General features: G+C 40.3%; 2 protein-coding genes across 3 annotated transcripts in view; one reads left to right on the top strand and one right to left on the bottom strand.

Moving 5' to 3' along the window:
• Positions 1-19,214, top strand: part of Mettl9 (methyltransferase like 9) — a 38,646-nt gene extending 19,432 nt beyond the window's left edge. Inside the window, exons 4-5 of one of the 2 annotated variants that reach the window (XM_033758497.1) lie at positions 2,042-2,226; positions 18,667-19,214. In XM_033758497.1, coding sequence (XP_033614388.1) covers positions 2,042-2,226; positions 18,667-18,869 — 388 coding nt within the window. In that variant the 3' untranslated portion in view covers positions 18,870-19,214. Of the gene's footprint in view, positions 1-2,041; positions 2,227-18,663 lie in introns of both variants that reach the window. The other variant, XM_033758496.1, reaches the window with a different exon arrangement.
• Positions 9,297-16,687, bottom strand: Igsf6 (immunoglobulin superfamily member 6). The gene is made up of 6 exons (XM_010623451.3): positions 16,570-16,687; positions 12,987-13,346; positions 12,065-12,171; positions 11,262-11,309; positions 10,819-10,899; positions 9,297-9,577 (listed from the first exon to the last, which is right to left on the bottom strand). The coding sequence occupies exons 1-6, from the start codon at positions 16,634-16,636 to the stop codon at positions 9,521-9,523; spliced, it is 720 nt and encodes a 239-aa protein (XP_010621753.1). The 5' UTR covers positions 16,637-16,687; the 3' UTR covers positions 9,297-9,520.
• Positions 19,215-19,791: the final 577 nt, after the last annotated feature.

The raw sequence follows: 19,791 nt of genomic DNA, 5'->3' as shown, positions 1-19,791 counted from the left end.
CTTGTCTTCATCAGTCTGCCTCATTCTAGGTCCTGGTGGTTCTATGTGGTGATGGGAAATGTATTCCTTCAATTAGAAATTAATTCGCCATTTCAAACTCGGAATGCTTTGACCTTTGCTTCAACAATGCCTTAAGTCATGGTGAAGTCCAAATCTGACTCTCTTTATGTTTCCACTTATAACATGCTAGTGCTTTGAACTTGGCCTGGGGAGGAATGTGTTGATAGCCTCTCTATTTTTTAAATTTTAATGAAAAGGTCTTGGAGACTTAAGTATGCAGACTGTCATTCATGCTCAGCCTTTTGGAAGGGTTTATTCATAGTGATTGTCAGTCTTTTTTCCTTACCTTATGTAGGGAAAGCATCATTTACCTGGAATGACATGCTCTGAGAATTTCCAAGTTAGAATTTCTACTCTGCCAGCAAGGTGCAGTGTGAATTGGACACACCCATTTCTTTCATTTTCCCAGAGTAAAATTCTAACAATTTGTTAATGATTCCTGAGCTAATATCCAGTTTGAATGTGGCTAATCAATTTATTTTCATCTACGGAAATGAATTTTCATAAAGATGACTTTGAGGTGCTTTAGGTATAAGTTTAACTATCTCAATATTAAAACTAATTTTCTATTATGAGCATATATTTATCTTTCAGAATTCCTAATACGGAAGCTACCTGCCAAGTTTCATGAAGTTAGTTAGACTAGATAGAGGCTTTAGTTTTTGTTTGTTTGTTTGTGGTACCAGGGATCGAATTCAGGACCTTGCACTTGTGAGACAGGCGTGGTGCTACTGAGCTAAATCCCTGGACCTAGAGGTTTTAGTTTTATAAGATGTAGATTGAAAAGAAGATGCAACTGAGTGGCTTGTGTTCCTTTTTGTTTTACTATGCACAAGTGTAATAAAATATATGCTAATGAGTTTTTCAAATCAGCCCTCATATTTTCATAATTGTCTAAAATATCTCTATTGTATTTGTTAATGCAAAACATGTTTACCAGAGATCCATTTTCATATGTCCTTTTTACCTGTCTGTTTCATAATATGCCTAACCTACCACACTCTGATGAGTGTACCAATCAGGAGTAAGTAATTTATAGAATTATCTTATTGGTATAGCTAAGAGTCTTGATATAAAATAGTCCCCTTTCTATAGATAAAAACATGTCAAGGGCTAAAAAGTGTGATTTTTTTTTTTTCGTATCAGGGATTGAACTTGGATCCTTGTGCTTGTGAAGCAGGCGTCAAAGTCACTGCACTAAATCCCTGGCCCCTATATTTTTAAAACCACGTTCTTTATAGTTTTACTAGGTTGAACTGTGCTGTATATTTTTCTGTGTATATAGGTATGAAGATTCTAGAGTATGAAATAGTTTTTGTCTCCTGGGAACAGATGTGCTTAAAAAGTCTTAGGTTATAAATGGAAATTACACCAGCCTGTTCTTGATAGGAAAGCCCCTATGAATAGGAAACATGAACATACGATTTTTATTTATTTATTTATTTTTTTTTGGTTTTTTGAGACAGGGTCTCACCATGTAGCTAAGACTGATGTGGAACTCACTATGTAGCCCAGGCTGGTCTCGAACTCAGAGTAATACTCCTGTCTCAGCTTCCCGAGTGCTGGGATTAAAGGCATGTGCCACCACGCCCATCTTTACAATTTTTAAATGATTAAAATACAGTAAATATTTAAAAGCAAGACTCTCATTCTCTGATGTTCAAGAATTTGATGTCTTAGTTTCATAATTATTTTTATTACTTTGTATCTTCATATGTATTAAATGTAAGGTTAGTTCTTATACTGAAAGTTTTATATGGTTTAATATGTGTAAATAGGTGAAATGGAGAATATAAAAGAAATAGGTTTGCTGTTTTCCTCTTGTCTAGCTTTTGTATTACTGCAAATATAATATTAGTGAAGATTTTGAGTTTACTTTGATTTAGAAGACAAAATTAGAGCCTTTATTGACATCTCAGTTATTTTTAAAGATGTCGTTAAAGGAAAGATATTAATAAAATTCTTTCTGATCTTTTTCCAGAGTGCTTGGTATCAATGAATGGCAGAATACAGGATTCCAGTATGATGTCATCAGCTGCTTGAATTTGCTGGACCGCTGTGATCAGCCCCTGACTTTGTTAAAAGATATCAGAAGTGTCTTGGAGCCAACTAGAGGCAGGGTCATCCTTGCCCTGGTCCTGCCCTTTCATCCTTACGTGGAAAACGGTAAGTGTGGTCAGGCCAACTCTTACCCAGGATGGCTGTTGATTGATATTTGTGATTTTATGTCTACTATTCCTTAGAACAGCCTAGAATTTGAAATAATACACTTAGCCCATGTAAGATATCTCCTTGGTTTATGTTCATCTGAAGCTGGATTCTGTAGCATTCTAGTGTTTCCTTTCCAGTGGTGATAATTAATAGAGCTAAGCTGCCTGCTTGAGATTAAAAGCCTGCAGTGCATCTGTAGTCTCTGGCTTTAAATGGAGCTTCTGCCATTTATTTATTGGGCTTATAAACAGTCAAGCAATAAATGATGCCTTTTAACCTGCTCACTTGTGCATGCTAAATGTCATATTTTTTACATTTTGCATTTTCTGTGCCAGACTAAAAATCATAAATACAGTTACCTGGTCTTCTCCTTTGAAGATCATTCCTATTCCAGCACATATCATTTCTTTGTGTAGCATTTGATTTTTTTATTCACAGTGTTGCTCTCCAGCAGTATTATATGAAGAATTAAAAAAAAAGAAGTGGGTTGATCTCGTATCACCTCAGATTTACTCACTCAGTTTTAGCTTATATGGTCAGTATTTCAGGTCATCTTGAAAGTTATGGCTTTAAATCTCTCTTTTGCAGTTTCATAAGTTAATGTATGTTAATATAAAATGATTTATTATAGGACCAGGGATTTAGCTCAGTGGCACTGTACCTGCCTCACAAGCACAAGGTCCTGAGTTCCATCTCTGGTACCCCCTCCCAATTAGCATAAGTCATGCATGTTAATATTTTTAATCCTTAATTTTTCTATTTTAATGTCTAGATTAGCCATGGCATTAAAAATTAATAGCTTGCAGACATTTTAAAGAAATCCATTGCTATTTTGCAAGTGTCACATTATTATTAAGTATCAGGAAAATCTGTATCTTAAGGAATAAAGCTCGTGTTTCTAATAACCACAGAGCTCTATATGTTGATGTTACCAGTTGTGTGCTTCTTAATTTCTCCTGACTTTTTTCCCTCATGAATCATAGTCTCTTCAGATTTAATGCTAGCATTAACATTTACCCCATGGTTTCAGATTTGTGTTGATGGTGGGGAAAATGGGAAATTTTTAACATGAGAAATTAAGGGAAGGAAGAGAGCAGATAGAACAGATATCCTTTCTCCCATCTTGCTTCTCCACTTTTATGTTCCTGTTTTAATGGTTTGTCACGATAAAGACAAAACTGCTTCAACTGAGAGTGCCCATATATTATGTATATGTTATGTAGTGAAAAGACCTGGTAAATGTCTCCCTCAGTAATCCTGACCTGAACTTATTGCGGGGCTATTCCCTGTGTCGTGAAGCCTCAGCTCCATTTCCGTGTTGAACGGTAGTACCATCGGTTTCCTGTGTCCTGCTGGGCAACCACATGATAGAACTTTAATGCCACTTCCTGGCATAGCAGGAGGAAGAAACGTCAGTCTCTCCACAAACTTTATTTCTTTGTGTTTCTGACACTAAACATTTAGAGGAAATCAAACTGGACAAGAGAGCAGTCTCCACTCAGAACTGAAAACAAGCTCGTTGGTTGTGGGTAGCAGAACTGTCTGTGGAGTCTAAGGCATCTGGCATGCCACATGTCGCAGAGTTGAGACAAGAAGCCTTGTTGCTATGGGTGACCTTCAGTGACCTGTAAATGCTGCAGACTGCTCTGCAGCACTGTTATTGCTTCCCTTCTCTGGCTCTCTAATTAGACCCCAGTGATTTCCACATGAAACTGGCATGCTGAGTGGTCTTGCTGTGTGAGCGCAGGTATACAGCCCTGGCCTGCTATGAAGTTACCTGAACGCTTTGCCTACTTGGCTCAAACATTTTTTTAAACAAAAAGCATTTGTAGGTGATGTGATTACTTGTGTCATTTTTTTAGGTACGTGTTTTTCGTTGAACCCTGGCAGTTTTGTTACTTGCATTGACTTAAGGAAAAGCAGGCATGTTTCTGATTCAGTTTATTTGGTTTACTGAGCCAGTATTAGTTAGGGCTTGTTATATTTAGTGAGTATTGTTTTAAGTACTAAGATAGAAAAGTATGTAATCAAGAAAAGGAGAATTGTATCATCAAAAAGAAACTTCAATATGTTATTCGTTTTTCAAAATTACCATTTTTATACAAAGTAATTTATGGTAAAAAATAGTTCAAGCAGTTTGCCAGAGGGTATAAAATAAAACATCTCTCATCCACTCCAGTTGTACAGTCTTTTCAGTTACCTTAATCTTCAAAAGTTAGTCTATATAAATATATTAAAAATTATTTATATAAGTAGTTATAGGCCATATGCATTTTTGTTTGTTTGTTTTTGGTTTTTTTGAGACGGGGTCTTGCTATATAGTTCAGGCTGTCCTTTAACTCACGGCAATCCTCCTGCCTCAGCCTCCTGAGTGCTAGGATTACAGGCATGTACCACCACACCTGGCCTGAGGCCCATTGTAATAAATACTTTGATCACCCTTTCCACTCAACTTTATCTAGGAATTTTCCTAACCGCACATGCACTTCTACATCACTGTCTGGATACAGTGTCTGTGTAGTGGTGTGTTGCAACCGGCTCATACTGGTTCATGGAACATGATTGTTTTGTTAGCAGAAATTTAGAGAACTACTTATTAAATATGGCTGTTGGTGCAGTTGACCATGGTGATAGTATTTACACCATAGGATTTGGCAAACATTATAAATAGTCTGTTTTCCAAGCTAGCTGTTGAATATTTATTTGCCAGTACACCACTGGATCATGGGGAGGAGGATGGACTTTTACATACCAGTAGCTTGCTTTATAATGTTAAAAAAAAAAAACTTGTTTCTGACTTTAATGAAAATGTTGCTGTCCTCAAACTTAGAGCAGTCTTCCTGCCTCTGCCTCCCGAGGGCTGGAATTACAGGCCAGCATCGTGCCTGGCTGGTTGACACATTTTTTAAAAATTCCATTTTATTAGGAGCTTAAAAATTAGCAGTCAGTATTGAATTTTGTAATTTTGAGTTTTCAACATCTATAGAAATGGTCACACTCTTTTTCCTTCTTTGATTTATTAATAGCTTTCTTCTAACAGTGTTGGTATTTCTGGATTTGGATATGATTATCTTCTCCTATTGCACTTTTAGTCTGTTGATGAAAATTTTAAATAAGAGGAGCATTAATATTGATAAACGATAGCCTATATCTGATCTTGTTTTTTGGAAAGTTACCTTTTCTTTGGTGTCAGTGTTCTGCTGACTTGATGAAAAATAATGGGGAAGATTAAATTGCATCCTTTATTCTTTGAAGATTTGGTAGAATTCTCCTGTGAAACCTCAACGGGCTGTGCTTGTGGAGATGTGTAGTCTTTTGGCAACTCTTTCTTCTCCCAGGGTCATTGGTCTGGTTAAATTAGACAGGTTTAGTCTTTTTTTTTTTTTTCCCCCCAAGTGTAGGGAATTGAACTTGACCTTGCTCTTGCCAGGCAGGCGCAGCACCAAACATCCCCAGTCCAACATGTTTAGTCTTAAAGTTCTCAGTAAGTTAAATAGAAATAAGCTGGGCTCTGGCAGGACTATTTCATGCAAAGAGCTTGGGCTTTGAGGGCTGACCCTCGTTTGGGTTGGGAAATACTGGTTACCTGGGTCTCTCATTAATCTTAGTGTCATCTGCAGGAGGGGCTAATACCTACTTTGGTTTATTGTGAGCATGAAATAATCTAATGTATAGACGGTATTCAACCATGTCTGGCTTTTTGTTGATATTTGACAAACGTTAGATGTGTTTCATTCTGTCTTATTCTGTTACTTTGTTTTTATTTGTGGCTTTGAGTGTACTTGTTCAGTTCTTCAGATTGAAATATTAATCAACATCTTTCAATCTGTCAAAATCTCTTAACAGTAATCAGAATTTGAAGTCTTCATACTGCATCTTAACTGTGTGAGAATGTATTCTCCACTGGTTTGTGTGACTTGTATAGCTGTATGCCTATTAGCCAGCTGTGTGCTGTATGCCATCGGCTGTATGCTTAGTCCCTCCCCTCTCCGCTCCTCTCCCTCTCTCCCCTCCCCTCCCTTCCCTTCCCTTCCCTTTTTTTTTGGTGCCTATGTCTGTTTTCTGAATTCCTATTCAGATTCTCTCAAGTCTTATACCATACAGAAAAGAAAGTACTTAGTTTGAAAATCCTCAATATATTCTGGAATGTGATTTTAGGGCTCTTGTCTAGAGGATAGGGATTTGTGTCCTTATTAGAAATCTAAGACCTTGCTTCTCTCTGCCCTCTACCATGTGAGGATATAAGAAATGAGCAGTCTGCACAGTGTCCTTCCCAGAGCCCAACCATGTGGCTCGCTGATTGCAGACGTCTAGCCTCCAGAACTGTGAGAAATAAATTTCATTTGTTTATAATAAGACAACTAGCCTATGGCAGTTGTTTTAGTAGCCCAAACTGACTAAGGCAAATAGTTTTAGTATTATTGCATTTTCATTGGCATGGGAAACTCACACTTAACAGGAAGCCATACTTTAATCCTTTCCAGTGAAAATTCATTTGGATTCTCAGCTAGCAAGGAAATTAATATTACTGGATCCAATGAATGCCTTTATGGAGAGAGGTCAAGGCTGTTGCCTAGGCAGTAAAGTATGCCTCACATCTCAGTTGAAATTCTAAAAGAGTTATTTTTTATAGGAATGTTTTTCAGTCCTTTCATGTGAAGAGAGTTGAGGGCCTACTTTTTCCAGAGTGGGTACCAAACAATGGAAATACAATGATAAATGAAAACTGCGTTTCTAGTCTAAAAACACAGAAGAATACAGAAAATAGATGCGATAGGCAGTGGTAGCGTAACATGTTAAGAACTATGATAAAAGTACTGTGGGTTAGAGAAAGAAAGTTCCATTAAGTGTTGGGGAGTTAGGAAGGATTTTGTGTTGGGGGTGACTCTGAACTGTTTCACTTTGGCAGGGGTAGAGATCCATCCTAGGGCCTAGTGTGTGCTTATTGAGCTGGGTTTGAAGTCTTTCATACGCTGCATCTGAGGGAAATAGGAAGGTGTGAACATGGTGGGATTGGGGTAGCACAGGTTCAGCATGACCCTAGGATAATGGGCAAAGGAGGTCTTGCACAGTCGCTCAGTACCCAGTAAATATCGCTGGCTATGTGGAGGAATCAGAGGACGAAGAGGACACATACACCAGGTCTTTCTGTGTATGACCCAGGGAAACAGAACTCCTTTCTTTGGGAAAGAGTATTCTAAATGTCAGCTTAAAAATCAATCTTTGAAACACAGTCCTTGCGCACATTGGGAAAGGCGTATTCAGAATGCAATATAAATTCCTAGGGATTTTCCCTCCTGGTTAGTTTATCCTAGGGATTTTGTCTCCTGATGAGTTACACAAGGAGCAGTGTCTTTTTCATCCTGGAATTAAGTAACAAAATGTAAAGACTGCCAGAAATGAAAAGTAAATATCTAATTCAATACTTGTGTTTCCCTAGATGGAATTAGTGCTAACCTGCTTTCTGCCATCTGGATCAGAAGTTCATTGGTTTCACCTAAGCCAGTGGTCTTAAAGTGAGAGTATGTACCTCTGAGAGTAAACAGAAAAATTATTTTTAAATATAGGAAGAAAATATTAGCATTTTATTTATGCTGCTAGTTATACCATTACTTTATTTATGTGTTTGTCTGTTAGATATATACAGAACATACATATACATGTGTACATACATGTGTGCATGCATGCAACACATGTGCACATGGAAATAAAAGGAGGCCACATGCTCCTTCCTCTCTTTTCTGTTTTTCTGGGCATTTGTTATGAGAAAGGATTGATATCTATTATTTGAGTTGTTAGTGTAAAATGCTTCCAAAAGGATCTGAAAGTACTTTAAAATTATGTTTGGGTTTTCAAAAGAATGTGTCTCATTTAATGCCAGCTTAAAAGAAACACCTTAAGCGGGACATGGTGGTGCACGTCTTTAATCCCAGCACTCAGGAAGCTGAGGCAGGAGGATCACTGTGAGTTCGAGACCAACCTGGGCCACATAGTGAGTTCCAGGTCAGTCTCCACTACTTAGTGAGACCCTGTCTCAAAAAAACAAAACAAAAAAAACCACCGTAATGAAACATGATGCATTATAATTCATATTTAATAATAAATGTATAATCATGGCTATTTTAGATTGTTTACAATTAAGTAGCTTTCAAAGAATAATCCAAGATACATATTTTCAGTTAAATGATTAATGATGTCCATAAACACCTTCTCTTACCAGTCTGCTATCTGCTACTTCCCTCCTAAATTGGTTAAAAATCAGTGTTGCAAAGGTCCCATGCAGGCGGTCAGAGGCTCTCTGCTCCCCCAGTGCAGTCACAACACTGACATCTGGAGTCATTGGGAGCTCACTTGTTCTGAGATTTTTCTCCATTTAACGTTTTGCTTTGGATATTCTGTCTTTTGGTACATTATTTTTTTTTCTTTATCGCCTTTTTAATTTTATGGTACCAGGTATCAAACTCAGGTCCTTGAGCTAAGCTAAATCCCCAGCCCTCTGTTGCTTTTGAATCCCTCTTTTCTATTAGTATGTGTTTGTGATACATAATAAATATATTTATGGTGAGGAGGTGGTACAAATACATATCAAATCTTCATCCTTTTACTTTCCCTTCCTCTCTCCTCCCACCCAGGCTAGCCTCTTTTCTACTCTCACTTTTGTTGGTAGCATGATGTAAGTTATTTTGCATATCCTGGCAGAATGTCTACTATACCATTGCATTATTATAATACCAGAAGCAGTAATTTTTGCCCCACAGTACTTTTCAAAATGAATTTCTCAAACTCAAATATTGGCACTTTCCCCTCTCCCTTTTCCCTTTTTTGCTGATTCTAATCGTCCCATCATGTACAAGTATTTCTTCCACTTAGCATTAAGGCATATGATTTCACTTCCAGTATTTAGGGTAACATCCATTCCAAAACCTCATATGTTGAATAAAGCAAACAGGCTACATAGTATAGAAGTTTTTGAAAATGTTAGGCTGAAGTTCTTAAAAATGTTTTGCCATTTAGAATTTTCTTGGAAAATTAGGAAAATTTTTTTTCAGTTCCACTGTGTTGGATTTTTGTATTTTTAAATTTTCTCTTAGTTGTAGCTTCCTTATTACCCTGGCATTCTTCTTTGCAGCCAGTGTCTTTTCCATTTACCTTTAATTATTTTTTAGAGAGCTGATTGGTGTATGGTCCATTCATATCACCCACCGTAGCTTCAGCAGTTGGATTTTCAGTAACTTGAAAATGAGAGTGTCTATGGTCTCTCATAGTTGGAAAGTGCTCTTCTGTTTTCATAAGTGTTGTCCTTCTCCTGCAGTAGTAAATAATGAGCCATGTTTATGGTTATGTAACCAGTGCTACCATCCTCCAAGCAACATATAAGCTACACGCTGTCTTGCATTCTGGGTTCTGAGTATCTTTCTAGTAATCTTAAAGGTCAGATTACCATTTTTCCTTTATTTAGAATAGGGTGTGGAAACAGACAAAAATCATTTTCTTGTCTAGGTGCCATTGTCAAAACCCTGGTCAGGAGCTGTACAATTATTTCCATGCCTTCCTTCTGGCCATTCCTTTTGCCTTTATTGCAAAGATGCCCTGGCTCCAATAAGAAAAAAGTGTGAACAGACATTATAACTCTTCAGAGTGGCACCTTAGGTAATTGGATCATTGTCCAGTGACTCAGCGCATTAGATCAGTGTTTGTACATACACAGGAAAACAGAATGACTGCTTGTATGATATTATCTTTTGACATAAAATTCTCCTTTTGAAGTTGGATTAAGCTGTACCCCATAATCATTGTCCTGTTGGATTTGCTCTCTTGGATGGTGTTTAAGAAGAAAATATTTTTACTAGTGTATACGTTCATTGTAATAAAATCTGAGAGATCTGTTCATACATCCTGGAAACAGCATATCTGCTCTCCTAGTTTTAAATAGCATCCTTTAAAGGAACACTGTCAGAATGTTCCTTATATTACCAGAAAGTAATATAAATGTATTCTTCCTAGCACTTCACCCCAAATACTGAAGAAACACTCATTCTTATATCATTAGCTTCATCCTTTGTAATGTGAATTTATTTATATTTTTATGGTGGTGCTGAGTAGTAGAACCCAGGGTCTCTCACATGGCTGGGTCAGCCTGTCACTGAGCTACACCCTCAGCCCTTAAGAATTTACTTTTGCCCTGATGGTAACAAGACTATTTTTGTAATGTGACCCACAGATGTGTGCAGCATCAACTTAATGTCTTTTCTGCAAACAAGATACTATAAAGAGTAGCTTTTATTCCATGAAAGTATTCTTGGTTCTGAAAGCATTGCCTATGTCCATGTGTTTCTGAAAACTTCCAAGTTACTAAGGTGCAGCCTGGGGCTCTTTAATACTGTATCAAATGTCCTTTGTTATGTGTGTTTTATATAAAAATTCATTTTGTGTGTGAAAGCCTTCAGACCTTTCTGAGGGAAGACATTTATTAACAGCTCGTTGGCTGCTTAGCCCTTTCAGTGAGGCATGCTTTCTGTCTTTATGGCATCTTCTGTTTGTACTCACAGATTGTTGGCTTGTTTCCACGTATCTCTTATGGTATAGTTCTTGAGCAATTTCCTGAAAAATACGCCGAGCACTTTTCTTCTATAAATACAAATGAGAAAAAGATTTGTGTGTTGAAGGAGCATAAGTGATGATTGCTGCTCATCCTCAGAACCTTTTCTTTTTTACTGCTAGCAGTCTCAGAAACCACCACTCCAGCAGGTCTGCACCTGCAGGTAACTCTTGTATTTCGAGTACATGAAGTAGATTTGTGGTGGTGAGCTGTCACATTGAAATCGGTTGTGCTTGAGAGTATCATTGAGGGTTCTCAGTAGAAGCAAATGTTAGCACAGTATTTATCGTTCAGTTACCACCATGTTTTTTGATTCTTAAAATAAATTAAGATTTAAAATAGTTACAACCAGCCATAATTAAAAAAATATTTTACAAGTGTTGTTCTGTACCTTTTGTGAATCTTCTGTTTCTTTTCTTTTTAGAGTGTTAGATCTTGACTGCCAAGAAGAAAAGGAAAGTATAACCATTTTATGTACACTCACAACAACTGTGACAGATACTTCATTCAGTAAGATTAAACTTAGTATTAAAATGACATACAAAAAGAGTTAATAATGTTCAAAACATTTCTAAGATGGCTTTATTTCATTACTAAATGAATTTAACAATGCAGACTAATGTTTATTGTAGAGTTTATAATAATTCTGATATATATACACCCCCTCTTATAGCACATGTATAGCCCAAAGATACCCTTCTTCTTCTTTTTTTTAATTGTACTGGGATCGCACTCAGGACCTTGCACTTGCAAGGCAGGAGTGGTTCCACTGAGCTAAATCCCGGGCCCCTCAAAAGATGCTCTCTTTTGTAGTAACTTTAGGGCTTTCAGAAAATTTCAGGCAGCTTCTAATCTGTTCATGAACTCATGTTTGCTTATACAAGTTATTCTTAGGGCTTTCATAGATAACAGTAGCACCGCCTCTCCACTTTCCCATGCCTCATAGTAAAAAGCTGGCATAGAAGATGGTGTCTCAGTCCCATCTTTCTGGGTTCAAAGAGAAAGCACTGTAAGCTCTGTACTCTGGTTAATAATTTCAGCCCTCTTCTGTAGCTGGTGATCCCTGCAGAGGCAGAGGAAGATGTTAATTAGGCGAGCTATTTCTGAGGCTCACAGCTTGTGGAGAGGTAGAAATTATTTTTCCCCATGATAATAGTCAAGGCTATATATTCAGTGCAAAAGCATTTTACTTACTTTGGAGAGCACTATGAAGATCACACATATGCCGATAATGTACATTGAGAGCAATGCTAAGAGTGCTGTGAAGACACCCTGCAGTTCCTTGCTGAGAAGCTTACTTTCTTCATTATGGAAACAGAAGGAAACAGTCACTGTTGAGGCATATTCTTACAAATGTACACATATAGCATCATCGAAGCTACAAGTTAGAGGTAAAATATGAATTTAGCCTTTTCTGTTCATATAAACATTTGCTGAGGGTCAGAAAACTTTCAGGTGTATGATAGATAAAGCCAGTTCATCTGTTCTTTAAAATGTATTATACCTCCTCTTTTTTTTTTTTTAAGAGGTGGAGTCTTGCTATGTGAGGGGAGCTGGCCTGCCTTGAACTCCTGGTCTCAACTGACCCTCCTGCCTCAGCTTCCCAAGTAGCTGGGACTACAGGTGGACTCCACCATGCCTGGCTTGAAGTTTCTTAATCTCAGACTTCTCAAGGGGATGAGTTGGGGAAATTACTGATAGGATTTAGCTAGGTTTGATGTCCTCGCTCTAGTTAGGGATTGTGAGAGATTTTATGGACCTCAGGAAGCCAGGGCTGTCATTTCCTGTTCTCTCCAGGTGTACCAGTGGCGTCTCCAAATGTGTCTAGCCAGTTCCTGAGAAGACGGAGAGTGAACCAGCGTGTCGCACCTAGTCACTGGGGTATATGGGGAGGAAGAATAGCGCTGCAGGGGGTTGTCTGCGGGCGCTGAACAGTGGGGTTGGAGTAGTTCTTGAGTCTAGAACTCATGGCAGCTTGTGTTCAGATCGTACCCTTCACCGGCTAGGATATTAAACCCCAAGTTTATTTCCTACTTTCTGAATGTGATACGAGATTTTAAAGATCTGTGCAAAATGTGATGTTGCCCTGCCCTACATAAAGACTTAACGGACTGACCTCTTACCACCAGTGTGGTCCCACCTCCGGTTTGCTTAGCTCTTGGTGCCGATGAATCAGGAAATGCTATCCCACAGATGTAAACTGCGCTGTCATTTGGAGTCACCCTGTTAACCGTGAGAGAGACTTGGTTCTGGTCCAGGGCTTCCCTCACTGTGAATTTATCTGCTTCACTTCTGCATCCGACCGAGCAGAGGTGCTCAGCCCAGTGAACGCCATAGCGAAACCACAGGCTCAGGGGTTGCTGCGAAGGGCATCCAGCTGTGGAGAAGGTGCACCTGATGGTGACGGCCGTGTAGGTGTAGTCCACCTCCAGGTGAGCCGGCTGCACGACAGAGACAGTGCAGGCACCCGCAGCGCCTGCGGGAGGAAGCAGACCAGGGTTAGCCGGCTTCTTCCTTACATTGTGCTTCTTTCAGTGTTTTTTGGCTAGGAAATGCAGCCATTTATCTCTGTGTTTAACCTAACCATCACATAAATAAGGCTATAAGAGCAGGCAGTAGTGGTCCTCACTTGTCCTAACCACATGTGGTTCCCAACTTTTACCTGCTGTGCCATCTGGTTCCTTGACCGTCCAGGAGAGGGTCCAGCAGGATCAGCATGGGGAGCCGGGGAGCGCCAGAGCTTGAGCCAGATGTTTGAGGTCCTGGTGTGCTCTTGCTGCTTATAGTTAGCCCTCTGATCTTGGGCAGATCACATACTCCTGGAGAGACTCTGTACCTCTTGGCCGCAGAAGCATCGCGTGCCCTTCATACAAACGCTTCTGCTGCTGACTGACTAGCTGAGCAGGTGTTTGTTTTTTATGTTCCTTGCTGTGGAGGGGTTAGGATTGCTAGTTCATGGCAGTTCACATTGGTTCCTTTATGAGCCTAGTGGCCACCGAGGAAACATGATGAAAGGCAAGATGTACACCTGTGGATGTGCAGCCCTGATATGTTTTCCTGTGTCGGGTTCCTGAGCAAAGGCCAGGTGAATGAGGTACTCCGTAGTAGGCAGATTTGATTTCTTCCTGGAAGTCCTTTGTAACTTTTATCTCATTTGACTAACAATATTGTGATAAAAAGAAGAGCACACACTTGAGTGAACCCCAGATTTGCCAATTACAACTCTGAACTCTGTCACCTTGGGGTTGGTATTACTGGCCACGTGTGGTTTGTATGAAGTTTAAGTGCAGTGCCCCATCCATAAGGACTATTTACTTGCCTAAGCCACAGTAAAAGGTAGCGATTTCTGCTGTTGCCCCTGTCACTACAGTGTTACATGCCCATTTCAGAGATAATTGTGGACACCTGTCCCCAACGTGTTCCCAGAGCTGGACCTAGACACCCTACCCTGTGCAGTGCTCCCCTCACCATGTGGCACTGCTTGGAGCTTGGGCTCCACCTTAGCCTTCTTTGTAATCCTAGACATGTGACGCTGGAAAGCCACGCAGATGCTTGTAAGTGGAAGGCCTGCCCAAAACCTTTCTGGCGGAAAGGGAGGCCCTGTGTGAATAGTATTGGTTGAGACATTGACAAGTATAAAAGGTCTAGTCTGACCTCTGCCTGGTTGTATGTTCCCAAGTGGCCTTATTTATATGAGTGCATCCTTTGCTCCTGTAAATGAAATAGAAAAGTAATCCAGGCAGTCTGCTGCTTAAGTTTCTTCTCACTGAATGTTTTTCTTACAGGTCTCCAACCAGAACAGAAGAGGAATTACAATTAGAACTGTGGCATTTACGATGCAAATGTGTACTCACCATGCTATAATTTTGGCATTGGTACAGTTTGAGATGAGCTGGGAGCTTTGTGGTGACCCCAATAAGTGTAACCGTTGGAGGAGGAAGTCACTTGGGAACACCACTGGCTGTGGATGTTCTGTGACCGCCAGAGGGGCCTGGGTGCACCCTACGCCTGTTTAACACCACCCCTGCCTCTTGCATGGCTCAGTCACCTAGTGGTCCAGAGGGACACTTGACAGTTTATAGTCATTGTTTAGAGTGGGAATTTGGGATGAGATTGGTCCTGTCCAAATGCAGCAAAGTAGTGTCAGTCTCAAACGGTTTCAGATTAAAGGTTTTAAAAATGAAGCTTTTAATACTTTCCTTTGAGAACTAGTGGCACGAGTAAGAAGTATTTGCACTTTTGCAGTTTGCTATCTCTACTTAGTCTGAGGGTGCGAGAAAGCCCTTTGTAGTAGTTTTCTCTGAGAGCACACGCTTGTGAGGAAGCTGTGTTTCCCTCTTGTACCAGTTAAGCAACATATTAGCAAAAAGAGAAGTTTGGATAATGTCACAACATAGTCTGCTCCTGTGAACATTTTCTTCTGCTTTATACTGGGGCTTGAACCCCGGGCCTTTGTACTGAGCTGCATCTCCGGCCCTTTTTAACTTTTTTATTGTTTGGAGACAGGGTCTTGCTAACATGCTAAAATACCAGGCAAGGCTAGAACTTGTGACTCTCTTGCCCCAGCCTGCCAGAGTGGTGGGATTACACCACTCTGTGCCTCCTCGCCTGGCAAAAAAATTTTACTTTTTAAGAGTTTTTGTTTTCTATAGGATTATCACTTCTCAGCTTTTGGCTAAGATCAAGTGTGTTCTATAGGATTGTTTTTAATCAGTATCCACGAATAATGCTGAAAGTTTATCTTGGTAGAGAGAATAAAAGTCATTTTGATGTTTTTTTAAAAAATAAGAACATTATTGGAACTGATTTTTTACACTTATGAAAAGCTGCTTATTGTAGAAAATGACCCACACCTGGCTTCAGCCCGTCTGCTCACTGCTCTCCCTCCCCACTGTGCGCTCTGTGGCTGTAGGTCTGTTCCCAGGTGTGCTGTCTGCAAACCTTTCTGCAGATAAGGGCTCTTCTTTAAAATAATACTAACAGAGTTTGTGAAAGTTAACATATTTACTTAATAGAATAAAATAGTGCTGACAGTAGAAGCAAGAAGTCACTGTAGTCCGTTTGTCGAAAATAACCACCACTAGCATTTTGGTCTTTTTCTTTACAGAAAGAAAAATTAATTTTAAGAACTTTTGACACCTTCCCTACCTATAATCCAAATTTTGTGGCCACATCTGAGATTATTAGATCTATACTGTAAGAAACACTTTCACAGAGAAAAACCAAGTGGTCAGAATTCTAAAAACGGACCAAGGGATGGCTCCTGTCTCTGAGGGGAGATGTGGCAGCCTTTCAAATGATATTGGCAGTGCTTTTATTTTACACAAAAATTGTGTTTTTAGAAACATTGTTTTTGGAAAGTATTCATCATACTGTACACTGCACACTGTGTGAAGAGTGAGTTTGCCTGTATGAGAATTAAATTAATGACTAGCACATGTGATTTTAAGAATGTTTTCAACTCTGATGAGGTGTTCTGCAGAGCAGCTGAAGTAGCAAAGGGAATTTTCAAGGTTAATATGAAACTTTTCCTCAGCTATTATCTGTTCCTCAGTGGGACGGGAAGAAACTTATCACTGTAGATATTTTCTGTGATGTTACACATTTAAAACTTACTCAGTAGGAGTTTAAAATATAAATGCTTTAGACAAAAAAGATAGCAGTTAAATAAAATGGAAAAGGGAAAAAAGCAGCCTTACCTACGTAAAACAGAATCAGGTTGATTTCCAGCCCCGGAACAGTCTTTCTCTTGTTCACAATCCCCATCTCCGTGTGTGTGTGCTGAGGGCTGTGTTTGAAGAGAGAGCTGGCTTTTTCAAACAGTCCTTTCTTTTTTTAGAAAGGAAGAACCAAAGAGGAACTCTTATTACGGAACCGTAATGGGGAACTTTTTGAAATTGTGTAAAGACAGTTTGTAACCCCGGTTTGCCATCTAAAGTTGAGATTTCAGCCTGGGACACATTTCTAAATCTGCATATAAATTGTTTTCATAGGCTGAGGTGTCGGACTTTATGAGTGAGATTTTGTTTTACACACAGCACATATTCCCATGAAGCAGTGTTTGACAGATAGTACAGAAATTTCCGGAGAGTATGGTGGTCGTCCCATCACCTGTGCTGAGCCAGTAACCAGGGGTCACAAAGAGGCAGCGGAAGGCAGCAACTTCCTCAGGGCTGAGAGAAGAGTAGTGAACAGCACGCACTGATATGGGTAGTGAAGAAATACACTGGCTGTCACTGACCAGTTGTGCTCTGGTTTTGAATCCCGTGGTTCCCATCCTTTTAAAATAAATTTTTTATTTTTATTAGTACATGTTTGCAGTACATAAGAATAATAATGTTTAATATAATAATAATTTTGAGACATTATCTCACCAAGTTGTCCAGACTAAACTTGAGCTGTGATCCTCTTGCCTCAGCCTGTGGAGTAACAGGGCTTGCGGGCCTGCGCCACCACACCTGGCTCAGAGACTCCTCCCTTTTTAATGAGACAAATGTGTGGGCTCTCTGCTGCGGACCCTTGTCACCTCTCCCCCACTCCCAGAGCACCAGCCGTGGGGTTCTTTGTTCGCAGCAGGAACTGACTCAGGCTGACTGAATTGGAAGGACATCCTGGCAGGTCCCTGGGGTCTGGAGAGCCACATGTGGAGGGTGCTGTGCCGCGCCGTGCCTAACGCTGGTAGAGTGTGCTCTGCCCCAGGCACTAGGGAACACTGCCCAGCTTTGGACCTCAGAGGACGAGCCTTCTCGCGTCTTGGAGGGTCACCCCTGCTCCTTCTAGGTCTCAGGCTGTGTGCCGGTGCCTGAGCTGCAGGGAAAGCCGGGTAGCTGCTTCCCCAGGCTAACCTTTTACCAAGACTTCATCTATGGAGATTCCCAGATGCGGAGAGAAGATTCAGTGCTGGGTCACTGAGACAGTACACGCTTTTCACAATAGCTTTGTGCTCTTGGCCCCTGCTGATCATCTGTTTTCTCATTCACAGAAAGCTATTCTGGGTCTGAATTTGTGTGTGTGTGTGTAGTCAGTGCTTGATTTGTAGGTGGATTTGAAAACCTTGCCTGGTTTCCTTATTCCTCAGGTGTCTGATACTCGGGTTTGGGAGAGACTTCAGTCACTATTCCAAGAAGAGCTGTGACTCCTCCATTCTTGTGTTTTAGAGCTTAATTTTGGTCTTAGAGCTTAATTTTTATGAAATAGTTCTGAAAATTTAGGTCTCAAGTCACCCTCCCTTGAACAATGCACTGATGATCTCCTGTTAGAATTTAAACTTTAGCCAGGTATGGTGGTACATCCTCTAATCCAGCACTCCAGGAGGCTCAAGTAGGAGGACAGTGAGTTTGAGCCCAGCCGGGCAACTTTGAGAGACCCTGTCTCAAAATAAAAACTAAAAAGGAGCCGGCTACATAGCTCAGTGTGACAGCCTGGTTTCAGTCCCCAGTATATCAGTCATTTCTAGTTTTAGCCTGACGAAGTCTCTCTAGGTAATAAGTTGTGTAAATTTACTGCATCAAGGATACTTTCTTGTGTTTTGCAAACCCTCTTTGAAATATTACTTACTACTCCGATTCAGTCTTCTAGTTTTGGCCAGTTTTCTAAGCCCGTTAACTGCTACAACCCCCAGGCAGTCTAAAGGACCGCACCGTGCCAGACCCTGTCAGAGAAGTGAGTCTGTGCCGTCTCAGGTGATGGGAAGAACGGGAGAAGACTCCTGAGAGCACAAGTGCCTTCCCCTCCTCCCTTTTAAGTCACTTGCTCATTCACGAATTTAACCTAATGTTTTTAATTTGTTTTAGTAGGTGGCAAGTGGGAAAAACCGTCAGAAATTTTGGAAATCAAGGGACAGAACTGGGAAGAACAAGTGAATAGCCTGCCTGAAGTGTTCAGAAAAGCCGGCTTTGTCATCGAGGCTCTCACCAGACTGCCGTACCTGTGTGAAGGCGACATGTACAATGACTACTACGTTCTGGATGATGCTGTCTTTGTTCTCAGACCGGTATAAACATGTGGAGGCCAAAGTCCACCCTCAGTATCCACCCTCCAGGAGAGGGTCTGCGGTCACAGCTGTGTGATGGGAGGACCTTTGGGGGCTGCCATTCTAAATGTCCTGTAGGGATTTAAAAAGCCAAAATACTAATTATTTCTTTGTAGTGTGTAAAAGGAATGTTTTTAAAAAACAGAAACCCAACTCTTTGTGGATTTTTATCAGCTCTTTACTCAGAGTCACACTCGGATGCCGATCACACTTCAATTATGACGGAAGATATTTTTTATACTTAATTGCAGTAGGGACTCACTCCCAAAGCAATAGTCATGGCTTCATGGAACCAATACATGGATTGTTTTTAATAAAATGAAGACTGGCAATAAAGTTATCCACTCAGTTCCAGATACTGGTTATAAGGTATAGCCACTGATACTCTTTCATGTTTAGAAACTCTTTCTGTTACTATTCAAGGAAATGTTTTTAATCATGCTAATAAACTTTTTTGGAGAGGACTTTGGCATCATGTTTGAGTTACTTGCTCTAAGGCGTACTGCTTTGGCTGCAGGAGTGCCCAAGTAGTAGCCTTGTGTGGACGGTGCAGACTGCTCTGCCATGTGGTGAAGGACGGCCTCATCCAGACTGCAGTGGACACCGGGCCTCCTACACAGCCCTAAAGCGGCGCCCCATTCAGGTACCGTACTTGAGGGAGCACTCTCGCTCCCCAGGCAGCGTCATGTTGAGAAACTCTGGCTTATACCCTGCACGTCTGATTTTCTGGATAATCTCAGGTTGCCTTGAATCAAAACCTCCTGTTGTATCTACGAACAGAAGGCAAACTAAAAATGTTTTAACATGTTCATGACGGGGACATAATTCGCATATCTTGCTGTGGCTCGGAACCTCTGGTGGTACACACGTGTCCCGCAGGGTGGTTCTG

The sequence above is a fragment of the Fukomys damarensis genome, unplaced genomic scaffold, assembly GCF_012274545.1.
Source record: "Fukomys damarensis isolate Sample0158 unplaced genomic scaffold, DMR_v1.0_HiC HiC_scaffold_34, whole genome shotgun sequence".
NCBI classification, from domain to species: domain Eukaryota; kingdom Metazoa; phylum Chordata; class Mammalia; order Rodentia; family Bathyergidae; genus Fukomys; species Fukomys damarensis.
The sequence above is the reverse complement of the archived record's forward strand: the minus strand, read 5'-3'. Positions and strand labels throughout refer to the sequence as shown.

What these genes read in the sequence shown, in the direction of transcription:
- Igsf6 (XM_010623451.3), bottom strand. Translation starts at nt 16,636, where the DNA reads ATGGGGATTGTGAACAAGAGAAAGACTGTTCCGGGGCTGGAAATCAAC. An exon ending in CCTGATTCTGTTTTACGTAG is followed by an intron (nt 13,347 to 16,569) that starts GTAAGGCTGCTT and finishes TTCCTCCCGCAG; the next exon opens with GCGCTGCGGGTGCCTGCACT. An exon ending in AAACAGAAGATTCACAAAAG is followed by an intron (nt 10,900 to 11,261) that starts GTACAGAACAAC and finishes TTGTATTTATAG; the next exon opens with AAGAAAAGTGCTCGGCGTAT.